The sequence below is a fragment of the Phlebotomus papatasi genome, chromosome 3, assembly GCF_024763615.1.
Source record: "Phlebotomus papatasi isolate M1 chromosome 3, Ppap_2.1, whole genome shotgun sequence".
Taxonomy (NCBI): Eukaryota; Metazoa; Arthropoda; class Insecta; order Diptera; family Psychodidae; genus Phlebotomus; species Phlebotomus papatasi.
In genome coordinates, this window is record NC_077224.1 from 32,537,951 (window position 1) to 32,560,663 (window position 22,713).

At 31.4% G+C, this 22,713-nt stretch overlaps 1 protein-coding gene across 3 annotated transcripts in view; it reads left to right on the forward strand.

Annotated features, from left to right (window-relative positions):
* The window catches only part of LOC129805320 (sarcoplasmic calcium-binding protein, alpha chain), a 48,733-nt gene extending 26,921 nt beyond the window's left edge, over positions 1 to 21,812 (forward strand). For 2 of the 3 annotated variants that reach the window (XR_008752085.1, XR_008752084.1), the window contains exons 6-7: positions 12,844 to 13,056; positions 20,575 to 21,812. Coding sequence is in view for 1 of the 3 variants with exons in the window: in XM_055853156.1 (XP_055709131.1) it covers positions 12,844 to 12,966 (123 nt within the window). In the remaining 2 variants the exon portion in view is untranslated. Of the gene's footprint in view, positions 1 to 12,843; positions 13,668 to 20,574 lie in introns of those variants that run through there. The other variant, XM_055853156.1, reaches the window with a different exon arrangement.
* Positions 21,813 to 22,713: the final 901 nt, after the last annotated feature.

Sequence of the window (22,713 nt, forward strand, 5' to 3'; positions counted from 1 at the left end):
GTCGAAAAATTAATTGAGACAACTTTACAAAATTTTCGTAAATTCCAAGAAATTTTTACAAGGTGGATTATTTATATTCAGAAAATTAAATAGGCAATTGCAAACACAAATATGATATTGAAGGACTATAGTCCACGGTTCTTTAGCATAATATTTACCATTAACTCCAACTCATAAGTTTCTAGTTTTAACAACATAGGGGGAGGTGGAACTATATTGAGCTGGGGCTACAATGAAAATGCTCTTTTTTCGCATATTCCTAAAGAAATCTGTACCTAGTCTCATAACATGTCATTTAAATTCGAACGCTCGGGGAACATTTTTGACATTTCTTACCTCCCAAATTCGAACAATTTTTTCAAAACTAACGAATTTTATGTGAGATTAAATTGTACTTTGAATCAAATTCTCGTACTTTCTCACAAGTCTTAATGGTAACATACTTCTTTTTAATTTTATATGATCATAATATATGTAAACATTTAGAAAGAAGCACATAAATATGATATTTATTCATCTAGAGTACGATTTTTTTTTGACATAACCCCACAATTGACATTTTGAATCCAATCGTGGTCGTTCGAATTTGAAAGATTCAGATTTGAGAGACTACAGTAATTTAGATCCGGAACTTAAGTTCGGCTTCCTTTAAAAATATGCGAAAAAAAGCGTTTTCAATGCAGCCCCCTCCCCCTATCACATACAAAAAAAATGATAATATTGTACTCTCTGTAGAGCAATAAAATTGTTGCATGCTTTTTTAAACTATTTTAACATAGAAGGGCTATCCATTAATGTCATTAAATGCATCGTCAAACCTTTTAAAACTTTCAAAGCTTTTAGAATGCTCAAAACCATTGTTAAAATCAAATTTCCACTTCATTTGTTGTAAAATTAATGCACTAATTGAATTAACAGACAAATTTAACATGTATAATGTGCAGGAATTTGAATATTGTTTAAAAGTTTTGCCATAGAAATCAATTTATTGAATAAAGTGCAATTTTGTGAAGAAATATTGTGCAAATATTATGCACTAAAAGTGTTGCCAAGACATTTAACGTTGAGCATTGAATTTTATTGTTAGGAGCAACAAGTTCATTTATCAGGACTTGACCTTATAACTGAAACTTCTAAGAATTTCCTAGAGTATAGTTGTTTCATATTTGGATGTCGTTATGATAGTAAAATGGAATTTTACTAAATTTATTTTAAGAAATGATTTATGATTATTTTTTATCGTTATGAATCTTTTGTCTGTACATACCTACTTCCTGTATAGGGTATAATGGGGTATTTTGGAATCAAATTTAAATTATAATTGTGAGATTTCCTAAGTGTTTCAAATGGGTGTAAGAAAAATTTCATGAAGAAGAACTTTTGAGTGTCTGGCTTGTGCCTCTGTTCTTTCATGTTCTTCTTTTTCTCTCTACCCATTTGAAAGAGTGAAGAAGTCTCAAAATTTCAATTTAGATTCGATTCTAAATTACCCCATTGCACCGTAAGTTTAATATTTTTTGGGTTGATTTTCAATTCTGTCACCCTCATTTGAAATTCTGCACAATTTCGATCCAAGACTTACCGCCCTTTGCTAAAGCGTGAAATTGCCATTTAATGAGAGAAATATTGACGAGATAAAGAAATTGTTAAAATTTATTCGACAGCATGAACGAGATTTATAGTGATGAAGAAAGGGATCTATGTAACATACAATAGAATTGCAGTTAATACTTCCCATGCTTATGATTAACTAAAGAGAATTATTTAGTAGAATTTTGACATAAATAATTCATGCTGTTCTCTGTACTTGTGGTAAATCCCTAGATGATTTTCATTGTTGGGATATCTAACTTGAAGCTTTTGCCCTGTATCATCTCGAACACGTGAGGAATAAGCACGTAAAAGTTTTCTGATGCGAGCAAACGAAGAGATTACTCCACTCCCTTCCGCTTTGTGGCGAATTCTTTTTTTCACCTGGAATTCACTAAACTCTGTTCACGTTCGAGAGCAATTTCCTACTTTTTTTTCTTCATACTCCCCCAGTCGAATCAATAAACTTACGTGAAACATAACGAGTCGCATATTTACCTGCCGTCTTCTTCAATTTCAACTATAAATAATTCACATCTGATTTACATGGAAAATAAACTCCTTCAGGTGCTTTGTACATAAAATATATAAAATTGTTAGAGAAATGAGTATATAAGTGATTTTCCTCAGGAAAACACGTGGACCAAATATATAAAAGAACCGGAAAAAGGAACCACTGCCCAGGTCAATTTAAGCAAAAAAAAAGAAGAGGTGAATAGAAAAAAAATATAAAAACTGCTCCAAAACACCTTCGTAGCCTTTATGTTGAAGGACTTCGAATCATTGTGCCGCAGGCAAATAAATTACAATTTTTTATTGCTCGAATTCCACAGGGAGAGCAATATATATAATCCATTGGTTTTTTTTTGTTCCCACAAAATTTCCATCTTACATCTCCCGGGAACCGAAAATATTCACATATCTAAATCAAACGATTTCTGAGAAACAATGTCAAGGGTTTGTTCGTTTTATCAATCCGTTCAGCTGAAAGGGAAACCTGAAGGCTAAGCAGTTAGAAATATCGACTTGGGGTCTTCGAGTGAACATAATTTTTCTTCAATTATCATGTATTTTGGAATATTTCAAAACACGTCGAGAGATGTTATTTTCACTTTCGGATACTTTCGGCAAGTATATACTCATTCAAAAAGTTTGGGAATCCCAAATAAATCAATACAAATCGATTATGAAGAGTTATAAACTTATACTTAAAATTTAATTTCATCATTCTTATACCTTAGACACACTTACTTAAGACTAGACTTAAGCCGAGAGACGGCTTAACGTAATTATAATCAAAATAATAATCAGATTAAATTTCCATTAATTTCTGACTAATCCGTTTCTCGACTTAAGCCGAGAAACACCTTAGTTAGAAGGAAACTGAGAGGAATTTAATTAATTTTTTTTTAAAATTCTTCTGGAGTCTGACGGAAACTTTTTAGCTCTCCGCAATGCTTCCAGTAGTCGTGCGATAAATATTTCTCTTTCAAATTAAAAGCATTGGTTTTTTTTCCAGAGCTTTCGACTCTTGGCGTAGGTCTTCTTCAGTATATCAATGTAAAAACTTTTAAATATTTGAAAAACGTCTAACGTCTGATTAAAAACTACACATCGCCACATTTGCTCTAAATTCCCGGGGGTATTAACTATTTTAGTAATTTTTAACTCTTATTTTTGATATTACTTGTTGCTTTACGAGTTGATAGACAAAACGATAGTAAGAGATCCAACTCGTAGAGCAACAAAAAGCCCGTGAATTAACTTCAGTGACACAGTAAAATTGCATATCTGCAGGAGATATCTTTGGGATAAGTTCTGGAAACGCCATGATGTATGCAAGAAATTTTCGGCGCCAAATTTTCAGCATTAACGGTTCATAAGAAATGTATTTCAAATTTACCGCGTGAAAAAAATTGGCATACATTTAGGGGCATTTCAAAAATTATTTTATAAATGAGCTCCCAATAGTAGGCAATTCTTGTCAAATTCTTTCAGTCCGTTTTCTCTCAAGCCGGAACTCCCTGTAACGTGAAATTTTACTTTTGAGGAATAGTATCTAAATCACATATACGAGCAGTCTGCAAAGCATGGGTTATTTTGTCACCGTTTTTGAAAATACAAGTAGGAGAAAAATAAATGGTTTTTTATACTCCAGAGTTAGAAGTAATTATTAAGGTTAGAGGATGTAGCGAAAAGTTTAGGTAGTAATTTCCATACAAATGGTCGTTTTACACATATACTATAATCTTCAAAATTCTATTACGTGGCCTCACGCCTAAATTAAATCCTTTTCGTGTGACACTTTTTCTCTAACAAAAAATATATAAAAAGTAATTTTTCGTAGAGCTACTTTTTATATTTGGATAGAATGGTTTTTGAATTGATTTTGACCATAAGGTTATTAAGTGATTACTACTATTAAATATTGTCACGCTCGAATTTTACTCGTTATGATGCTTGATGGAAATTCAATGAAGTTGATAAATTGGCAAATAAACTGCATTACGTTAAATGATTAATTACTCACAAGGTGTAATATAAATTGCTTATTGGGAAATAATAGTTGTTGACACATTTTCAGGTCAAATTAGTGTAAATGATGCGATGGACAATACTCGCTGTACCGTCGTTGCGGGTGACTTTGCACGTTTTTACGCTGTTTTTCAACTTTGCCCTCTAAAAGTGGATAGTTAAAGTGAAGGGAGGGGGGTATTTGAGTAAAATTGTTTGTATTCAGTTGTTAATGAATGGATTTTGTGCCACTAGCATAAATTTTATAAAATTTTACTATGTTTAAAAAAATCAAGAAAAAAGGCTTGCACTTGGGATAAGGTGCGGGTGACTTTGCACTTTTTAATAAATACTAAGAAATCAACAATGTCTGATAATATACGACTATGAAATTCTTCTGTTCTAAGGGTAAGATGCACGAGATCTACAAGATGACATGATCGCCATCTTGATTTCACGTTTCTGTCCGCCATTTTGAATAACTGTCAAAATCTAAAACAGGTTCGATTGGGTTGAAATTTTAGTATGTTGTAGCTGATATCAAGACCTTTTCAGAACGTATCTATGTTCCGGTCTACGTCAAGTATTTACCTTGATACAGAGGCTCAAAGTTTAAAAATTTGAAATATTCATATTTTGGCGATCTTTATTTTCTAATCCTGAATTTTAAAACCTAAACGAAATGACTCAGTAACCATTAGAAATGGTTGAGGCTTTTATTTTAAATATTTATTTACTCTTACATAATTAAAAAAAAAATGAAAAGTGCGTTTATTTATTTTTTTGTAGTTTTTTATCTTTGCAAAATTTTTTCAGATCCTCAAATAATATGCTGTTATAAAGAAAAACATTACTTTTCTTTTTGTTTGTTATTTAGATCTCATCGCCTAACGATAATACTGCCTTTTTTGTGATGGTTTCGATAAAAGAAGCTCTCCGTAGTTCTGTATTAATGAAAATGTCAAAATTTTGAACTTAGAGCCCCAGTATCCAGACAATCGCTTGACCTAGGTCGGATTTTATATATGTTCTGAAAAGGTCTTCACATCAGCCAGAACATACTAAAATTTCAGCTCAATCGGATAAGTTTTTTGTTTTGACAGTTATTCAAAATGGCGGACAGAATCGTCAAATCAAGATGGCGACCACACCATCTTGTAGATCTCGGTCATTTTATATTAAGTTATAAAAAATTGGATAATTTTTGGCCAAATACTTCTATAATAAAGCTTAAGAAAGTCCATTATATGCAATTTTATAATATAAATTATGCGTTCTTAGGAAGACTATAGTGAAAAAAAGGAATTTACTAAAAATAATGAATAAAATCGAAGTGGATTATTCTAGCCAGATAAATTTAGAATAGATTTGGGCAATTTACTTCTCTGAAATCGATTTTGGAATTGCATCTTCAGATAACTTTTTCGCGGAGTCGTTTTTTGACAAAATACCTATACTAGGATTTCATTGACTATTACTTAAACTACAAGAATCCTTTTGAGGATCATTGTACCTCACTTGGTACTTAACATATCCCTATATGCTTTGACATGGTAGACCGGATCGGCGAACACTATCAATAAGTGCTAGAATTGTTCAAAGTCTCACAAACAGCAGAGTGCAAAGTCACCCCCCGAGTGCAGTCACCCGCAACGACGGTACTTTACAACATTTTAAATAACTAAAAATCAATTCAACCCAAAAATTTCAAAATTGGACATGTAATAATTTTTCGTTTTCTGTTATGTATTTTAAGTTATTCTAAATTTGATATGGACCTCCATTGGAAAATTTTCAATAATAAATTAATCGATAGATATTTTACTAGGTTTTCTTTTAAAAATAAATTATCAATTTTACATTAAATTTAATAAAGAATAAGAAAAGAAAATAAAAGCCTATGTCTAAGCCTTGCTTATTAGGTCCTAAACCTCATTATTTCACAAAGGAGCATTATTCTTTTCTTTCTTTAAAGACAAAATTCAATTAAATATTTAGCATTTAGAAAGAATCTTTAACTAATTTTTTAATGTCTAACAAAATTTAACTTTAAATATTAATTTGAGGTAAACAACGTACAATATTACAGTTAAATTGTAATACATGCTAGATGATAATATTTATGATATGCAGCGTCCTGAGAAATTTAATTAATCTTGCTAGACTTGCCAGAGATGAAGACATCTGCTCTTGAAAGCAAACCTTTCAAACAAACTACAGAAAGTATTTTCCATATCTGTTCTATATTATTTGTGGCTATTCATTTGAAAGAAAAAAAAAGTTTTTTAATTTAATAAAATTCTATTTAGAGCGAAAATTGAACTCATAGTTTTCAATTTTCTTGTGGCATCTTGAAAATATGTGTATAATAATTCCTCAACATTCCCAATGGAGCATTAAAAAGTGGATGAGTTTTGAGCTATATTTGAAATTATTATATCCAGTGAAAATTTGCATAACTTTGCAGATTGTCTCCCCTGTAAATTGTTTGGGAAAATTGTATGACGAACTTTTCGGTGGGATTTTATTTGTTGCTAAAGATTTGAAGAAATCTTGGCGAAAAAAAAATCTTTTAAGGTTAAATCTCTGGAGTTCTACCCTTAAAGGAAGATCAATGTGATTTTGTAGACTTTTCAGAAGAAAATACATCTTTTCTATTACCTATGCGTGGGAATAAATGTTGAATGGTACAAATTGTAAAGGGAGATTTCAGTCTCACTTGTTGCCTGTTCATTTGTGAAGTTCTTTGGTGACACAAAGCAGGGAATTTGTCCCTGATCCCATTGTCTCGTGGGCGCATTTCTCTTGTCTCTCAGCAAATTTTCGGGGAGTACAAGAGAGCTTTACCCTTGAGTGTTGATTACTGCACTTGCAGCAAGTGCTCTTCTCGGCCAAGTGGCAACAGCTGAAGACAATTTCAATTTAATGCTCTTGATGCATATTTATAGAGGTTCATGGTGGTTGGGGAATTGTAATAGAGTTCAACTTTTATAAACTCACTGTATACATTAACAATGGCAAAGGGAAATTCGCAGAATGCTCGAAATAAAAGGAATTCAATTACTCCTTGATATTACGAGAATCACAGCTATTATACATATCAATCATCTCATTATATTTATATCAAAGAATATATTTTGAATGTGATTGTGCAACAAATCTGATTTGAAATGAAAGCTCGTCGTTTGCGTTAGCAATCGTGTTATAAATTCTTATTGTGTTCTTTTGAGAAATATTTTTCTTTTGATAAGGTACATGAAATTTTTGGCATTCTTTTTGCATTATTTAATAGATTTTTTGTTATTATTTGGTAATTCAATACACGGCATTTACAGATGATTATTAAATAAGACAGTTTATGATTTAACCGACTGTATCTTAGTATTTCTTCTTAAACATCATATTGCCTTTATTGAATTTGAATTTTGAAGAAAAAAAAAAGAAACGGTTCGGAAACGGTTTTGCCATTTTGTATTGAAAAGCTTCATGTACCGATCTTTCATTAAAGTATTAGCATGTTAGCATTTCAAATAAAAATTTTAAATTCTTTATTCTTCCAATCCTACATATCTTAAGCATTTTAGGACGAGTAGGGTCACCGGTGACTTAAAAAAATTTCGTTTTTTGACTATTTAATTAGATCACCGGTGGCCCTACTGTGTACACTTTTTGACCTTGAAAAAGTAATAAAATAAATAACAAAAGTCAATAAAATAGCGTCGCTTGGATTCAATTGTCGTAACTTACTTATTATCTAAATTAACTCGCTTAAACTATATAGTTCCTCGTTAATTATGAGAATTTCTCAGTTACTGACCGATTTCTTTGCGGCAATTGCTGATCGAATCGGTGACATATAGCTAAATTTGAGAAAAAAGAGAGATTTTTTTCATTATAACCTGAAAGTCATATTTTTAGATGATACGGAAACTGTAAACTTAAAGAGATACATACCAATAAATGTTATATTGAAGGTAATTAACTTAATCAGAGGGTTTATTTTTTGATTAACCCGCGACTGATCCTCCTCGACTGTCCTGTTAACTTGTTTATTCTAAAACACGCAGCTTAATTGACTTTAGGCATTGGAGGGCTAACTTCTGCGCGACCTAAATACACTTTGAGTGTGATGATTAGCAAAAGATTGACGATAATATCTCAAGATGTCACACCTGAAGTACCGACATCTATACCTGCTAGCATAAAGGGTGACTGTAGTTGTACTCTTGGGGACTTTATTAAAATTTAAAAGATCTATTATTAAAATCTGTTGTACAATGGACCTAATGAAGTTCCTCTAGTAGGTGTAAAGAGCATCATCAAAGACCAAAGTCAATATTTTACTGCTCGAACTCAACAGAGAAATCAGTATATTTAATAATGTTTAGTAATTTAACTTCTAAATGATACAAACGCCCTAATACGGAAACAAATGTCTTTAGAAATTAAAATTCAATATTTTGAAATACAACCACCTGGCAGGTTGGTACAGAACTAAATGCTTTTATTAAAAAAAACTAAAGAATTATATTAATTGTTCATCCTTTGAATTCGAGCAATAAAATTTTCAGCATCTCTAAAATCGGGTGGCGTGAAAAGTTTGAGGGATTGTGGTGCTAAAAGACTAGAGAATGGGAAATTTTTCCAAGAAATTTCCCATGACAAACAATCCCAAGAGTTTTTGCTTTCCTTTCTCCCTTTTTTTTGAGGGGTAAAAGTTTGAGCAAAATTTTACTTAATATTTTCAGAGTACAAAATATCACAGAGATACAACTTTATTGAGAGCTTTAGCCCAAGACGGATCTCTCAAAATGGCAGGGATGTATTTTTGAGGAGGTATAGGAATAGGATGTGTATTTCCTTTATTGATTGCCATTGTAAATAAATTTACACGTTTCTAAAGGAAATTGATATGTGATGCTCAGTATGTTTTCTGGCTGAAAGTTTAGGGGGGGGGGATTTAAATTTCAACTTTTTGATAGGATGTTCTTAACCTTACTGTTCTATATTTGTTAGCTTTAATATCAAAATTCCAAAATATTAAAAGAGTTTAAGATTTATATTAGCCATCGTAGTTTTTTTTAGGATAATTTTTTGTTTAGGGAATGTCATTCAACCATAATCATTTATAATTTAATAGCTTAAACTCTACAAATTTTTTTTTTAAATGTTTGATACCTCATAATTTCACTATCTGTTTTCTAATTGATTTTTAAAATTAAACAATTCGTCTATCCATGCGGTAATCATCAGACCAAGAGTCTAAACGACTAGAGATCACTATACTGCCTTTAGTTCACCACCCATAACGGAACATGGCCTTCATTTTTCAAAGTTAAAAGATAATACAAAGATTAAGTCAAAATGAGGCAGTAATCAATAGCTGCTCGCGGGCTGATTCGAACTCTTTGAAAAAAATATTTCTAATTTAATACGGATTTAGAATTTTCGTCGTGGTCAGAATTGATGCGTAATTGATTAGAGCCAATTATGCACTCATAATAGACTTTTAACCGAAATAACATTGTCTTGTCATTCTTTTAAAGCAAATTAGGAAAAATTTTAAGATGATCTATGAATCAGGTTATATCGATTATATAGTTATAAAAATTAAAGCTGTGATTTTGAAAAAAAAACCTTTATATGTTTTCAAATAAATTAGGGTAAACTTCGAAAAAGGAATTTTTGAAAAACCAATTCAAGGGCTTGGAAAATTCTTTTTAACCTCAAAAAAGTAAAGTAAATAGTCTTCAAAGTACTCTAGAATTACATTATTACTAAATTACTATTAGATTAAGGTTAGAACTTCCAAATTGACTTACTCGAAATTCCAATTTTATTCAAAATTTTCAAAAAGAAGTTTTTTTCTTAGAAAATTATGTAATTTAAGACCAAATGGAAGGAAAAATGTACTGATATTTTAAGAATTCTTGGACTCGTGATTTAGATGTTACTTACACCCTATAATTAGTTTCGCAGTATTTATTAATATATGGAAGTTACAAGGGATCAACTCATTTTCTTTGCGATTTTGAGATTTCAATGCACTTAGAAAGAAAGTTTAATAAATTTTCAGATGTGACCTCTACACATTGGGAGAAATTTTTGTCAAAAATTGCTTTTTTGAAGGAAATTCCCAGCTGCGTTGTAGGGGGAAACGTCAAATTTCTGTCAAAAACGCAATTTTTGACGAAAATTGCTCCCAATGTGTAGACGCCTTAATTTATTTTCGTTGTTAGAAAAGTTTACCGGAATTTTAAACTGTTTGATCGCTTGAGCAATTTTGTTTGAAGTCAAGAGGCACAAAATAGATTTATCGTTCAAATTTTTTTGAGACAAAAGGGACTAACTCAAGCAAGTTGATCCCTTGTCATTCTAATTTTATGAAAATTTGAGCATCATTCATAATGACAAGGAACTGGCTCATAAAAAAACATATTTTGAAAAGTAAAAATATATGAAAGTTTTGATGTTTATATTAATGTTCATACAAATGAAAAAGAAATAAATTGTTTTTGGCCAGTAATTGAATTGAGATAATTATTTATACACAAAGTTGAACCTTTCATGCTGTATCCTGAAAAATGGCTGAAAATGAGTTGGCCCCTTGTAATTTCCAAGGAGCGATATAGTTTCTTTTTGATTCAATTCATGATTAACAACCTCAAAAATAACTCAAAAAATTATCCATTCTGTTATGTAGTTCTTAACTTTTTCATTTTTTTTACTTCAATGGTAAAACTGTTGAACATCAGGGAAATGAGACAGCTTAGAAAATTCTTATTTTTCCAGAGCTTTCGGCTCATATTTGAAGTCTTCCTCAATGATCTCAGATCTTGTCTCCTTACGCTTTGTCATTATAATATGTTGATACACAGGACATGGAATATGAAGCACTGAACTTCATTTTCTGGATGTCTAAAATAAAATAAATATTTATATAAAATAAAATAAATAAAATAAATATTGGCAACTTCAAACTTTTCTTGTTTACTCTCTGAGATGTTTCTGTAATACTGACAAAGACTGTCTACTATTTGAGAGTGGCAGTATCACAAACATCACAAAGCATAATCTCAGAGAGAAAACAAGGAAAGTTTAAGTTGCCAAAATTAATTTAAATACTAAGAAATTGAAGTTTCATACCATGTATGTCACTGGATGACCAGTATTTCAGCTGGTCAGACAAGATTTTACAATTGCACCGTTTAGGGTCTGAGCCTAAAGTTCTCTTAAAAAATCATTTTTTTTTAAACTGCTTCTCTTCCTTGACACTCCACGTTTTCTTCTAATTAAAATACCTATTATTTATTATTACGGATTCACAGTCAAAATCTCACATTTAATCAATTTAAAATTCAAGTGAATTGGTCTCTTCACTTACACAATCCTTACCCAGGTCGCTATCTACATTCGTTTGAACTCTAGCTCCTATCACAACGAAGAACACCGCAAAAAAATAAGTGAAGCAATAATATTTTATTATACTTATCAAAAACTTTCTGATTTAAGAAGATAAATGTCGAAATATTGGATGCCAGATGGTGGAAAATATAATTTTGAGAACTTAAAAATCTAGAGAATGTTACTCTCTCTTTGATGTTCGAGTTTTAAAAGCAGTTATATAATCCTCCGATGTATTTGAGTCAGTAAAGTCACGATTTTTTTATAAGTTTAATAAGTTTTGAAACCTGGAACTTAATTCTCAATGAGCAGTTAGATTTTCATGACATATAAAAAAAAATAGTTTTTGACTCAAAAACTCTCAAAAAAAAAAAAAACTAAGGCTGTCTACACACTATGAGCATTTTTTAAAAAAATTCTTTAAAAAATAACCCTAAAAAGGTTTTTAAAAAGAATCGGCTCTACACTAGTGAAAACTTTTGTAAAAAAATGGATTTTTTACAGAAATTTGCCTAGTATGTAAGCAATTTTGTAAAAAAAACCGACCCATTTTTATTTTTTAAAATTTTTTTTAAAGAATTTTTTTAAAAAATGCTCATATGTGTAGACAGCTTAATAAAGATTTTTTATAGACAAGATGTGATTTTGCAATCTTTTGACAATTTTAAAAATATCCTGAACAGTCAAATAATTTTAATCGGATTTGTAATAAATTTTTAATATATTCAACATAATTTTAATGCTCTTTAAATTTAATAAATTCTCATGAAACATTGCAAGCTCAAATAAATAACTTTCAGTATCGTTTAATATCACACATTTCATCAAAATTATCCCATGCTTTTTCTAGGTACTCATGAAGAACATGTCGAGAGTAAGATCATGTTCAACATCATGTGAAAATATATCGTCAACTCAATTAAATGCCATTTTCTACAAGATATACATATATATATATATATATATATGGCCTGAGAAAAGTCGCACAAGAGTTAAGTAAACTTTTTGTAAATCTGCCACAAGTGAATGTGATGCTTTGGCGGAACATTAGAATATCTTGATACTGGTGCGAAAACTGTAAATATTCATATAAATAATATATTTTTGGCACTCAATTTTGTGCATAGCAGAGGATTTTCTGGGTGGAAGTTGTACCATGTTTTAAATACTATTTACATAAGAAAGAGGTCAGAAAGTGCAATATGAAATTCCGCATTTGATATTGTGACACCTGTCCCATTAATTAAATCACACCTCCTTCACTGGCAGGCAAACATTTTATGACTATTAAATTTTAATATTTTCATCTTTTCCTACAATGTTTCTCTGCTATAGGATGATGATAGGAAACGAGGTGGACTCACGTTGTCCAGATATCAGGAACTCTACAGCCACTACCTCGGCAATTTGGACGAGAAGAACCCCGGAGTCACCCTGTTTGGCCCACTCAATAACTAAGAAGGAACACCTCCGGCACCACGTCTTTCCCTCATCAGCTTTGCGTTTCACCTTCATGAATGACGACAAAGAAAATCACCCAAAAAAAAAGTAAGTTATACATTATGAAAAAAATATCCTTCTAGGCGTCAAGAAAAAGGCTTAGTATGGAATATCAGATAACCACAGTTATGCAAATTTCCGCCAAACAAATTGTGTTCAACATTTCAATTGAAACTTCCGTGCAAAATATTTTTACGGAAATTTATTCATGTATTTTTTTTTAATTGAAAAAAAAATCCTCTCTTAGTTCAATCCTTCTTTTTGTTCTCCAACAATCAAAAGTTTTATATGTTTTTGTTGCGAACTTTTAACGATGTGTGAAAAGTTGTGACACTGCAAGAGATTATTTCTGCATCCATTTAGCAACATTAGTTTGCAATTTAATGCATATCTTTTTATAGTACATTGAATAATGCGCATTCTATGCAATATTTTAACAAGAGTCTTAATTAAACATGACAGGAGCAATTACAGAAATATGCAAAAAGGTGCTTTTTCTTACTTCACTGAGAATAAAATTAAATTTAACTATAATTTGTTTAATTGTAGAAAACAAATTTTATGTTGGTTATTTTGAATTTTTCTGTATCATGTCCGTATTGCATTGAAAAGAAATAAAAGGAGTATAAGTGTACAAATAAAAAAAAAACATAATAAAATATGTTCTTCCTGAAATATTAATTAGAAGGTTGTCTTGAAATTTTCTGATCGAAAAGTAAATGTAGTTCAGTCCCTGAGTAGAACCATGATCAAATAAAGCCAGTCTACTTTCGTAAATTTACTCGTGTTCAGTGTGATCTCCATTTGATAAAATAAGCTACGCCCCATCCAAAAATTTCAATTAGAAATAAATTTTTACAGACTTGTATGAATTCATAGTTACTAAACGGATGTTTACCCACTGAAAAAATAATCGTCATAGTCCAAAACGTTTATAAATAAAAATAAGTGTTCAGTGCTACCCCATGCTCGGCGGTGCCCCATTTTCTCCTAATTTTATGGACTGCTGAATATAAAGAGATGGCGAAACTTCCCAGCTTGGCGGAATTCTCGGAATCACGAACGAAAGCTCTAGATGAATTAACATTTCGTACTGTTTTTGAATTTACATTGAGTAATTAAAGATTTAACTCTTTTAGGATAAAAGGATCAAAAATTGGTGATCAGAAAAAATCCCTTCTTCCAACTTCTTAGAGCAAAACTTAAGGGGTTACATGGGTCTCTCAGGTTAAAAAATAAGCCTTTTTTCTGATAATAATTTATTGTGTGGAAAATATTTTAGAAATTCCAACTTTTGGGATATCAAAGAGCAACTTTAGAACAAAATTTAAAAAAGAATTGAAAAATTTTGAAAATTCGACCGTTGGTAGCTGACTTTCGGAACCATTCCTCAAAAACAAAACCTTGCGGTAGGCAGGATTTCTCCCAGTAGGTCCAACAAATATCAAAAAACCAAATATACTCTGTTAGAGGATTAGTTGGACCCCTGGATGAACGAAGGATTTTTGAAAAAAAAAACAAAATTTGGATTTTTGGCAAAAGTTTTTGATCAATTTTACCCTATTTTTCAACACATTTGGTATTGTAAAAATTATTCTGATTAAGGAAAGTGCAAATCCTTCGTTTAAACAGTAGACAATACTTCTCAAAACAATTATGCAAAATTTCAGAAAGATCGGTTCAGTAGACTCTGAGTAATCTTGACTACCGCATTGTAAAACGGTGTTTTGAGAAAAACGCGTTTAAAGTTTTATAACAATATGCGCGCACGGGTGGAATGCTCCGAGAGTTTTACTCCGATTGACTTGAAAATTTCAGAAAATATTTTTCAAATGTTCTACTATAAAATAAAAAAAATCATTTTTTTTTACCTAAGAGACCCATGTAACCCCTTAACTTTAGAAGTCAGTAGGAAAATCTTTTTTGTGACACCGGTGTTCCAATCGTTCTTAATTCGTTAAATCGGTTCATAAATTTTCATAAAACCATTCCAAAATTGAAAGGATGCAATTGTTAATGTTTTGATTTTCTACTTTCAAGCAACTTTAAGGCCCAATCAAACTGTTCCTTAAAAACGTGAGCGAAAAGCTCGGCTAAGCACTTATTAAACCTTTTAAATTATTACAGAAATTTAAAAAAAAAACTGTAGGGTGAAAGGAACACCTATTGACACTTTAAGAACTCGTGTCAGGACCTATTGACACCCTACTTTGTACTATTTGGAATACGAAATTTGAACGTATATTCTAATCGGAAAACGTAGATTAATGAAAAAACGTCATAGGGTAAGTGTGCCAAATTTCGGCATAGTAGCATGCAAACGGCAAAGTCTCAAGTTTGAAATGTAACATTTTTAATACAAATTGATTTTTTTATTCCTTCTTTTTAAGGCGTGTTGCTTGGAACCTTGTAGACTGTTTATCGTCTTTATCTACTCTAAAATCATTCTTAATACATTTTAAAATGAATAAAAATATAGACATTGCATTGGTGTCCTATTTCGGCCACCTTCATTCTCATAGTTCCTTGCACTTCGGGAATTCTTCTAATGTCTTTTTCATATCATCTGGTTTGTCAAAGCTACAATTTTTGTTATTCTTTTGTATTGTATAATCTTTAGAGTAAGTAAAAATTAAAAATTCATGGAAATTCGAGGAACAAAAAAGGTGGCCGGAATTGCAAGCTGGCTGGAATTTGGCACACTTACCCTATTACTTAAATTTTATTAGATACACTTAATAAATTTCAACAATATGACAAAAGTGTCAATAGGGGTTCCCTGTCGAAAACGTGTTCCTTCGAGCCTACGATTCATTTTCGAAATAAATAAAAATGCAATGTTATGGATGTTAAAAAGCGGCATGGGGAGAAAAATGAGAAAACACATTTCTAGATAATACATCAATCTATAAGGGGTCATTGAAGACCAGAACTCGATATCTTATATCGATTGGCCGTTTGCGCGCGAACAAAATTTCAGACAACTAAAGAAGAAACATCGTAATAACATAGACCAATTACAGGTATTTACCGAGCTAATATCAATTTAGATAGATTCAGCGGGTTGAAAATTTCAAGACCTTTAAAAAAAATTCAAAATTGATGAATTCGCTGGAAAATATTGCAATGCTTTGAAAATATTCTACAAAAGTTCCATTTGGAGGTTTGGAAGGTGTTGTAGCTTGTTTTTATAAAAGGTTTAAAATTTAAAAAAAAAATCGAACTTTTATTAGCAATAACGTTTTAAATGCTACGACCTCGGACCAATACTACAGAACATTTCAACGCGTATCATGTTTTTTTTTCAAGAATAAAATGAGTTTACATGACATTAGTTTAGTTAAGTGTGGTTAAAACTTCTAATAAAATTTAACAATTTCGGTACGTGCAGCATTGCAATACATCACACAACAAGTACAATCAAATGACTATAAGCATGATATGCCATAAAGACGTCATTAGAACGTTTTTATTACCATGTTAGTCGAATGATTAAAGTTTTACTACTTTGAAAGCAATTAAAATTGATGTGAATTCAGTGTCAAACTGTCGGTAACTTATTATTAGGTGCTTTACGTCTATCAAAATCATGGATCAAACTTTGACTATTACTTTGCTGTCAGTTTACATAGAAAAATAGTTTTTATTTAAGTATATATTTTACTGCTTGAACAAAAAGAAAGATCAGTATATTTAATCTGCTTTTGTTGAACTTTTCACAAGGCTAGATGTCAAACTGTTTTCGATTATTTTCTCTCTGTATAGATCAAACTCTTTATTTAATTAATCTAAAATATAGAACAGGGCACTCAATGGGTCAAGTGGTAGAGCACTCGCTCTATGATGCAAGTGTTCCGGGTTTGAATCCACTTTAGGTTACCAGGAATTTTTCTGGCGTTAGGGGAAACTGGGGCACCACCAAACACGGGGTACCACCAAACACTAATTTTTATTTCTAAACTACTTGGACTATCTCGACCATTCCTTCAGTGGACAAGCATCCCTATAGTGACTATAAATTCCTATAGGTCTTATCCTCTGAAGTCGAATATCCGATTAAAAAATGGCAGTGTTTAGTGGAACCCCGTGTTTGGTGGTGCCCCAGTTTTCCCTAAAGGTGTTCGGATTGCATACAGTGAGCTTCACTGCACTTGATTCCACGGGCATGGGACTGACAACCTCATCCCGTTCAAGAAAAAATAATAATGCATGTCTAGAAATCCCCTTGCGGGAAGGCCTTGTTCCTTCATGGAATGTTGTGCCAGCATTATTATTATATTATAATATGTCAAACTGTAAGAATACTAACACTTGGTATTCGACGACCTTTTTAAAAACATTATCTAGAGATGTTTTTTCATCCATTTTTTTCCATTCTCCTCTTTTCTTCGGTGCATTTTTAGAGATTGTCCTGCCGGACATTTCGTCCTAATATTTTGAGTAATTTATACAGTAGACTCTCGCTCAATCGGCTCTTTCTCAATCGGGCGACAAATTTTGTTAACAATTTTCACGTTTAATTATGAAGCTAATATGCCCAAATTCGCTGTAGTTCTTCCTATTTTATCGTGATTCTTTATAATTGAGCGCTTTTTGTGGAATTTACAAAGGCTTTGACGCTCAATTCTATCGCTAAACCGGATGACATTTTGCCCCATATTCCCGATTGATAGAGAGTCTACTGTAAATCTGTTCAAATCAATTGTGTACCAGACCGGTAGTCAACCGGTTATGAGCCGATAAGTACTTTTTGTCTGAAAATTAATTCAATACGGTAAATGATACTTAAATGATGCGGAAGTACTTTTGAGAGACAGCATCGCATTCATACAGTCACGTGTTCAAGCACTTCGCAAAGCATGAGATGCTTTGCTACATCTTTTTTTTATTTTCTTGTATTTTTGGAGATAGTCCATGCAAACTCTTTGTCCATAAATACCTACCTATGACATAAATGCTTTTCGATATTAATTTTTCGAGACCGAAGTCGAATTTTAGGGATCTTATTTCTAAATCGATTTCGTCGAATTTAAAGTTCTTGTATAAATACAGTAGACTCTCACTTAATCGGCTCTTTTTCAATCGAGCGCCAAATTTTGACGATTTTCACGTTTGATTTTAAAGCAAATTTGTTCAAATTTGCTGTATTTCTCTTTGTTTTATCGTGATTCTTTAAATTTCAGCGCTTTTTGTGGAATTTATAATAATTTTGATGCCCAAATCTCTCGATAATTTGGATGACATTTTGCCCCATGTGCCCGACTGAGAGAGAGTTTACTGTATCTTGAAATTTCCAACCCAGCTGCATTTGTTCTAATCGATAGTGCATAAATAAAGTACCCCAAAATGATTTATTTTGCTTGAATATTCTTATTTGTATACCTCAGAATGAAATCATATGCTTTAACCATAGGGGAAAGTGCCCAAGCTTGATACGATCTAAGCTTGATAATAACTATTTTTTTCCTGTGTTAATCAATAATTATGACTGATAGCAATATATTTTAATAGCTGGTCCTAAGCCTCACATTTCCTAAAAAAAAAATAGGATCCCAGCTCTTTTCTCCTAGTTTCAGGAAGCAAAAATCAAAAATGGGTCCGAAACTGTAATTTCGATACATGATATTTCATAAGTATTTCTTAATTAATGTCGTTGTTCAGGAAAACTACTATCATAGGCACATAGAGGGTTCATCAGTATTAATATTTATGTAATAAATATTTTTACTTGGGACACTGTTTTTGTCGGTGGTGACAAATTCATAAATTCTACCTGTGTCCATCCTATATTTTAAGAAGGGTCCATGAATGATAATTTAAATGTGGCAACTCTATCATTAGATGTGATTCTTTCATAATTACACCTATTGTAATCCTCCAATTTTATCGACAATTGACATAGCCTTCAACCCTGTTGTCTGAATTTTAAGGTTGCAGAGTGACATTTTCATGGACTCAAAGTGAAAAAATGGTTTCGCTAGCGCCCTAATGTCATAAAAACATGGCTTAGAAAAATTGCATAAGAGTGATTTTAAAACTAATAGCCAGTCTTACAAACGATTTAAGCAGATACATTAGAGTTCCGTCTAAATAGTGATGTGCAATTTTTTGTATCCGGTGAAATTTTTGCAGTGAAAATTGGCCTCCGAATTGTCGAATCAATTATTATACAGGAAGGCCCCGGACCCAACTTGTATAAAAATCGCCACTGAATTTCCATTTTCTTCTTGAGGAAAATCTAAGGATTTCCAGAAACTATTTGAGGTGGGATTATAAACCTAATAAGTGAAACATTTTTTTGTCATAGTGGAAGAATCGCTTCGGTTTGCGTGGTAATCAGAAAAAAATCAAAAACCTTGGAAATCATTTTATAGTATCAAGCATGGGCACTTTCTCCTACACAGAAAAAAATATTTTGTAAAATTGTTCGTAAATTTTTATGAAATCCTATGGAGGACTTACGAAATGTTCGTGAATCATATAACCCACGAACAAGTTCGTAAAATTTTGTACTTTTTTCACAAACATTGTTCGTAAAATGATCATTTGACGAACTTTTTTGTACTCTTACAAACATTTGTTCGTAAATGTTCGTAAACACACAAAAAAATGTTCGTAAAATTTTGTCATTTGTTCGTATTTGTTTGTAAATTTTTGTTTGTCTGGCAAAATGTTACAAACAAATGTTTGTAAAATTACAAAAAATGTTCGTAAAATTATCATTTTACGAACAATGTTTGTGAAAAAAGTACAAAATTTTACGAACTTGTTTGTGGGTTATACGATTCACGAGCATTTCGTAAGTCTGCAACAGGATTTCACAAACATTTACGAACAATTTTACAAAATATTTTTTTCTGTGTAAGATATGTTCAATTTTCATTCTGAGCTCCACATTTATGAGTCCTATAATATTTGATCAGTGTGGAAGCTAAAAGTTTAAAGGTACAGATTTTCGATCTTCGGTGACCCCTCCCATAAGTCTACCGGCTTCAGACCTAAGGTTTAGCCCAGTTCCTGATGATCTCAAAATTCAAAATAACAATCAATTTTATTGCTTTTTCAAAATTTAATGGATCACTTGCCCAGATACTTATGGTATAAAAATTTTCAATATCGAGATTTTCAATGTTAAATCACTTAAAAATTGTCACTATCTTATCAGTTTACAATTTTGTCATGGGTTTCTTTAATATTATAATCAGTTTAAATAGATAGTAAGCCAATGGCCCTGAAACACTGCTTAGATATTATTTACGGAGAGTTTTTGTGAGTTCAAGCATTCCGCAGAGCTGAGACATTTTGCCATATCACGAGAACATGCTTTTGTGTTTTATTTTTTAAAGTTTTTGAAACGTTACACCAACATTCCGAATAAAATTGTTGCGCATTGCGGAAGTTCTCGCTACGACTAGTTATATGACTTTAAAAGGTTTTAAATATCAAACTTAGTTAATACGTCAAAATTTTAAAGACATAAACTCTATTTTAATAATTTGAAATTTGAAGTAAAATAGCAAATACTTCATTGGAGTATTAATAGCTTTTTTCTTTTTTTTTTTGCAGATATGGTATTCCTTGTCATGTTGAGCTAAAAATAAAAGATTTAAAAAAAAGCGTAAAAAAGAACACCATCCATCGAATCGGGGCGACGTCGTTAGAATTAATTAAGTTTAAATACTAAAGTGAAGAAAAAAGAGATAATGATTAAAAAATTACAATAAATATAACATTAAATGTTAATTGTATAATGGTAAATGTGATTCCCAGAACCGAAACAAGATTTAAAAAAAAAACTACTTGACATGTTGACGTTAATTGTAAAGAGATGAAGAAAAAAAAATAGATAAAAAATATATATTATGTTCTATGTTTGATGTTCTGTTATTGTCGAGTTATTTTATTGCATTATTATTACTTTTTAGATGAAACAGAAAAAAATATAAATGTAATTGAAGAAAATACGCAAAACAATTAACTCTGAAAGATCATTTTTTTGCAATATTACCACACACCACACTTTAACATCACAGAGAAGAAATAAAAATTTATGTGAAGAACAAATTATAGATGGAATAAATTTAAAGAAATTAATAAATGTGCTACTAAATGGTTAATGGAACAACTGATAGAAGCTACAACAACAGCAAAGATGAGAATTTAAGGACTAAGATAATGAAAAACGTATCAATTATTGTAAATGTTAAGATGGAGTTTAATGCTTTTTGTCGTTTTTCCCCTCTTCAACGGACATTTTAGGCTTCTTCTTCGTCTTTCCAGCAGACGACATCCCCATATATTTCCCCATATTACGTTTCTGGGTTTTATCTTGTTTTATTTTCCAATGAAGTAGTAGAAAATGAAGAAAAGAAACAGAAAATAGAGAAATTCTTCTTTTATTTTTTTTTAGCCATTTAAGTGAACAACGAAAATTCCTCCGCTGAGTGTCCCCGAAGAAAGAGACCCTTCCTGCACAACTCCAAAAGATTCCATTGTCGAATATGTCAATTCCTTTAATTTAAAGTTACAATCCAAATTATGATGGGAAAGTAAGTGTAATTTAGAGACAGATAATATCTGAAAAAAAATGTAAAAGGATTACTGTTAAGGACAAGAAAAAATTAAGAAAGATAAATCTTACCAAAATTCATATGAATATGAGGCATTGTTCGCAAAAATAAGATGTTTCGTACCAAACTCCAAAATAAAAAAAAATTAGAGAAAAAAAAACTTATGATGATGTGTCTCTTTAATATGAAACAAGAAAAAAGAAATAAATTAATTGTATAAAATGGGTTGAGAAATATGTGGGCTTTTATTTATGCTCCCCTTGAGGGAGACCCAGCACAAACAAGCGTCCCTTTTCCTTCCATTGCAGCGTGTGGCGTGACCCTTATCCCTGGAACACTCCTTAGTCCTCGATAAGTCGCTTCCGCAGAATAATCCCTTCAACCCTTTGAAGTCAAGGTGCAGGCAGTTCCAACAAGTGTACGGTAAATAAAATCTTCAGGACATTTGAATTAAGATTAAGGTAGGGTTGAATCACCAGTTCTCGCCAGTGCCCCACTTCTCGCCACTTACATTGAAATCGCTATTTTTCGCAATTTATGAAATAAATGAGTCGCAATTTTTTTGTATTGTTTCTGCTTCTACGCATAGAATCGAAAAATAATAATTATTCGTTTTGGATTCACGATTTTGATCACTTTTTAGAGCAATATTTTAAGCAAGTGCATCGAATCCAACATCTCTTACCAAATGTACTAAGTGTCGTCAAATTTTCATCAGGCCAAAAATACCTATTTGGGTAAATAATTTGTCTATTGAATATTTAATTGCACTTGTGGAATACATAAAATTTGTATTTAGTCAATTATTATTTAATTTTATATTATTTTTGTATAAAAATGAGGCATGACGAGAAGTGGTAATATTCTGGAATTGATTTTACCACCTGTCGCCATATCTTTTCAATAGGTGACGCTAACTTCACTTCGTACATTCTCAGTTGTCAATTCTGCATTGTTTACTTTCTGCAAAAGCCCCATAATTTGATTTCTCAAATAAAAGTGAAGAAAAATCATTTAAAGAGAGTAATAATAAAGTGATCACAAGGAAAGAGAAATGGTGAATGTATTCTTTTCATAGCATTGCCTAAAATAACCGAGTGTGGTTCTTTTCAAGTGGGTGGCGAGAAGTGGTTAC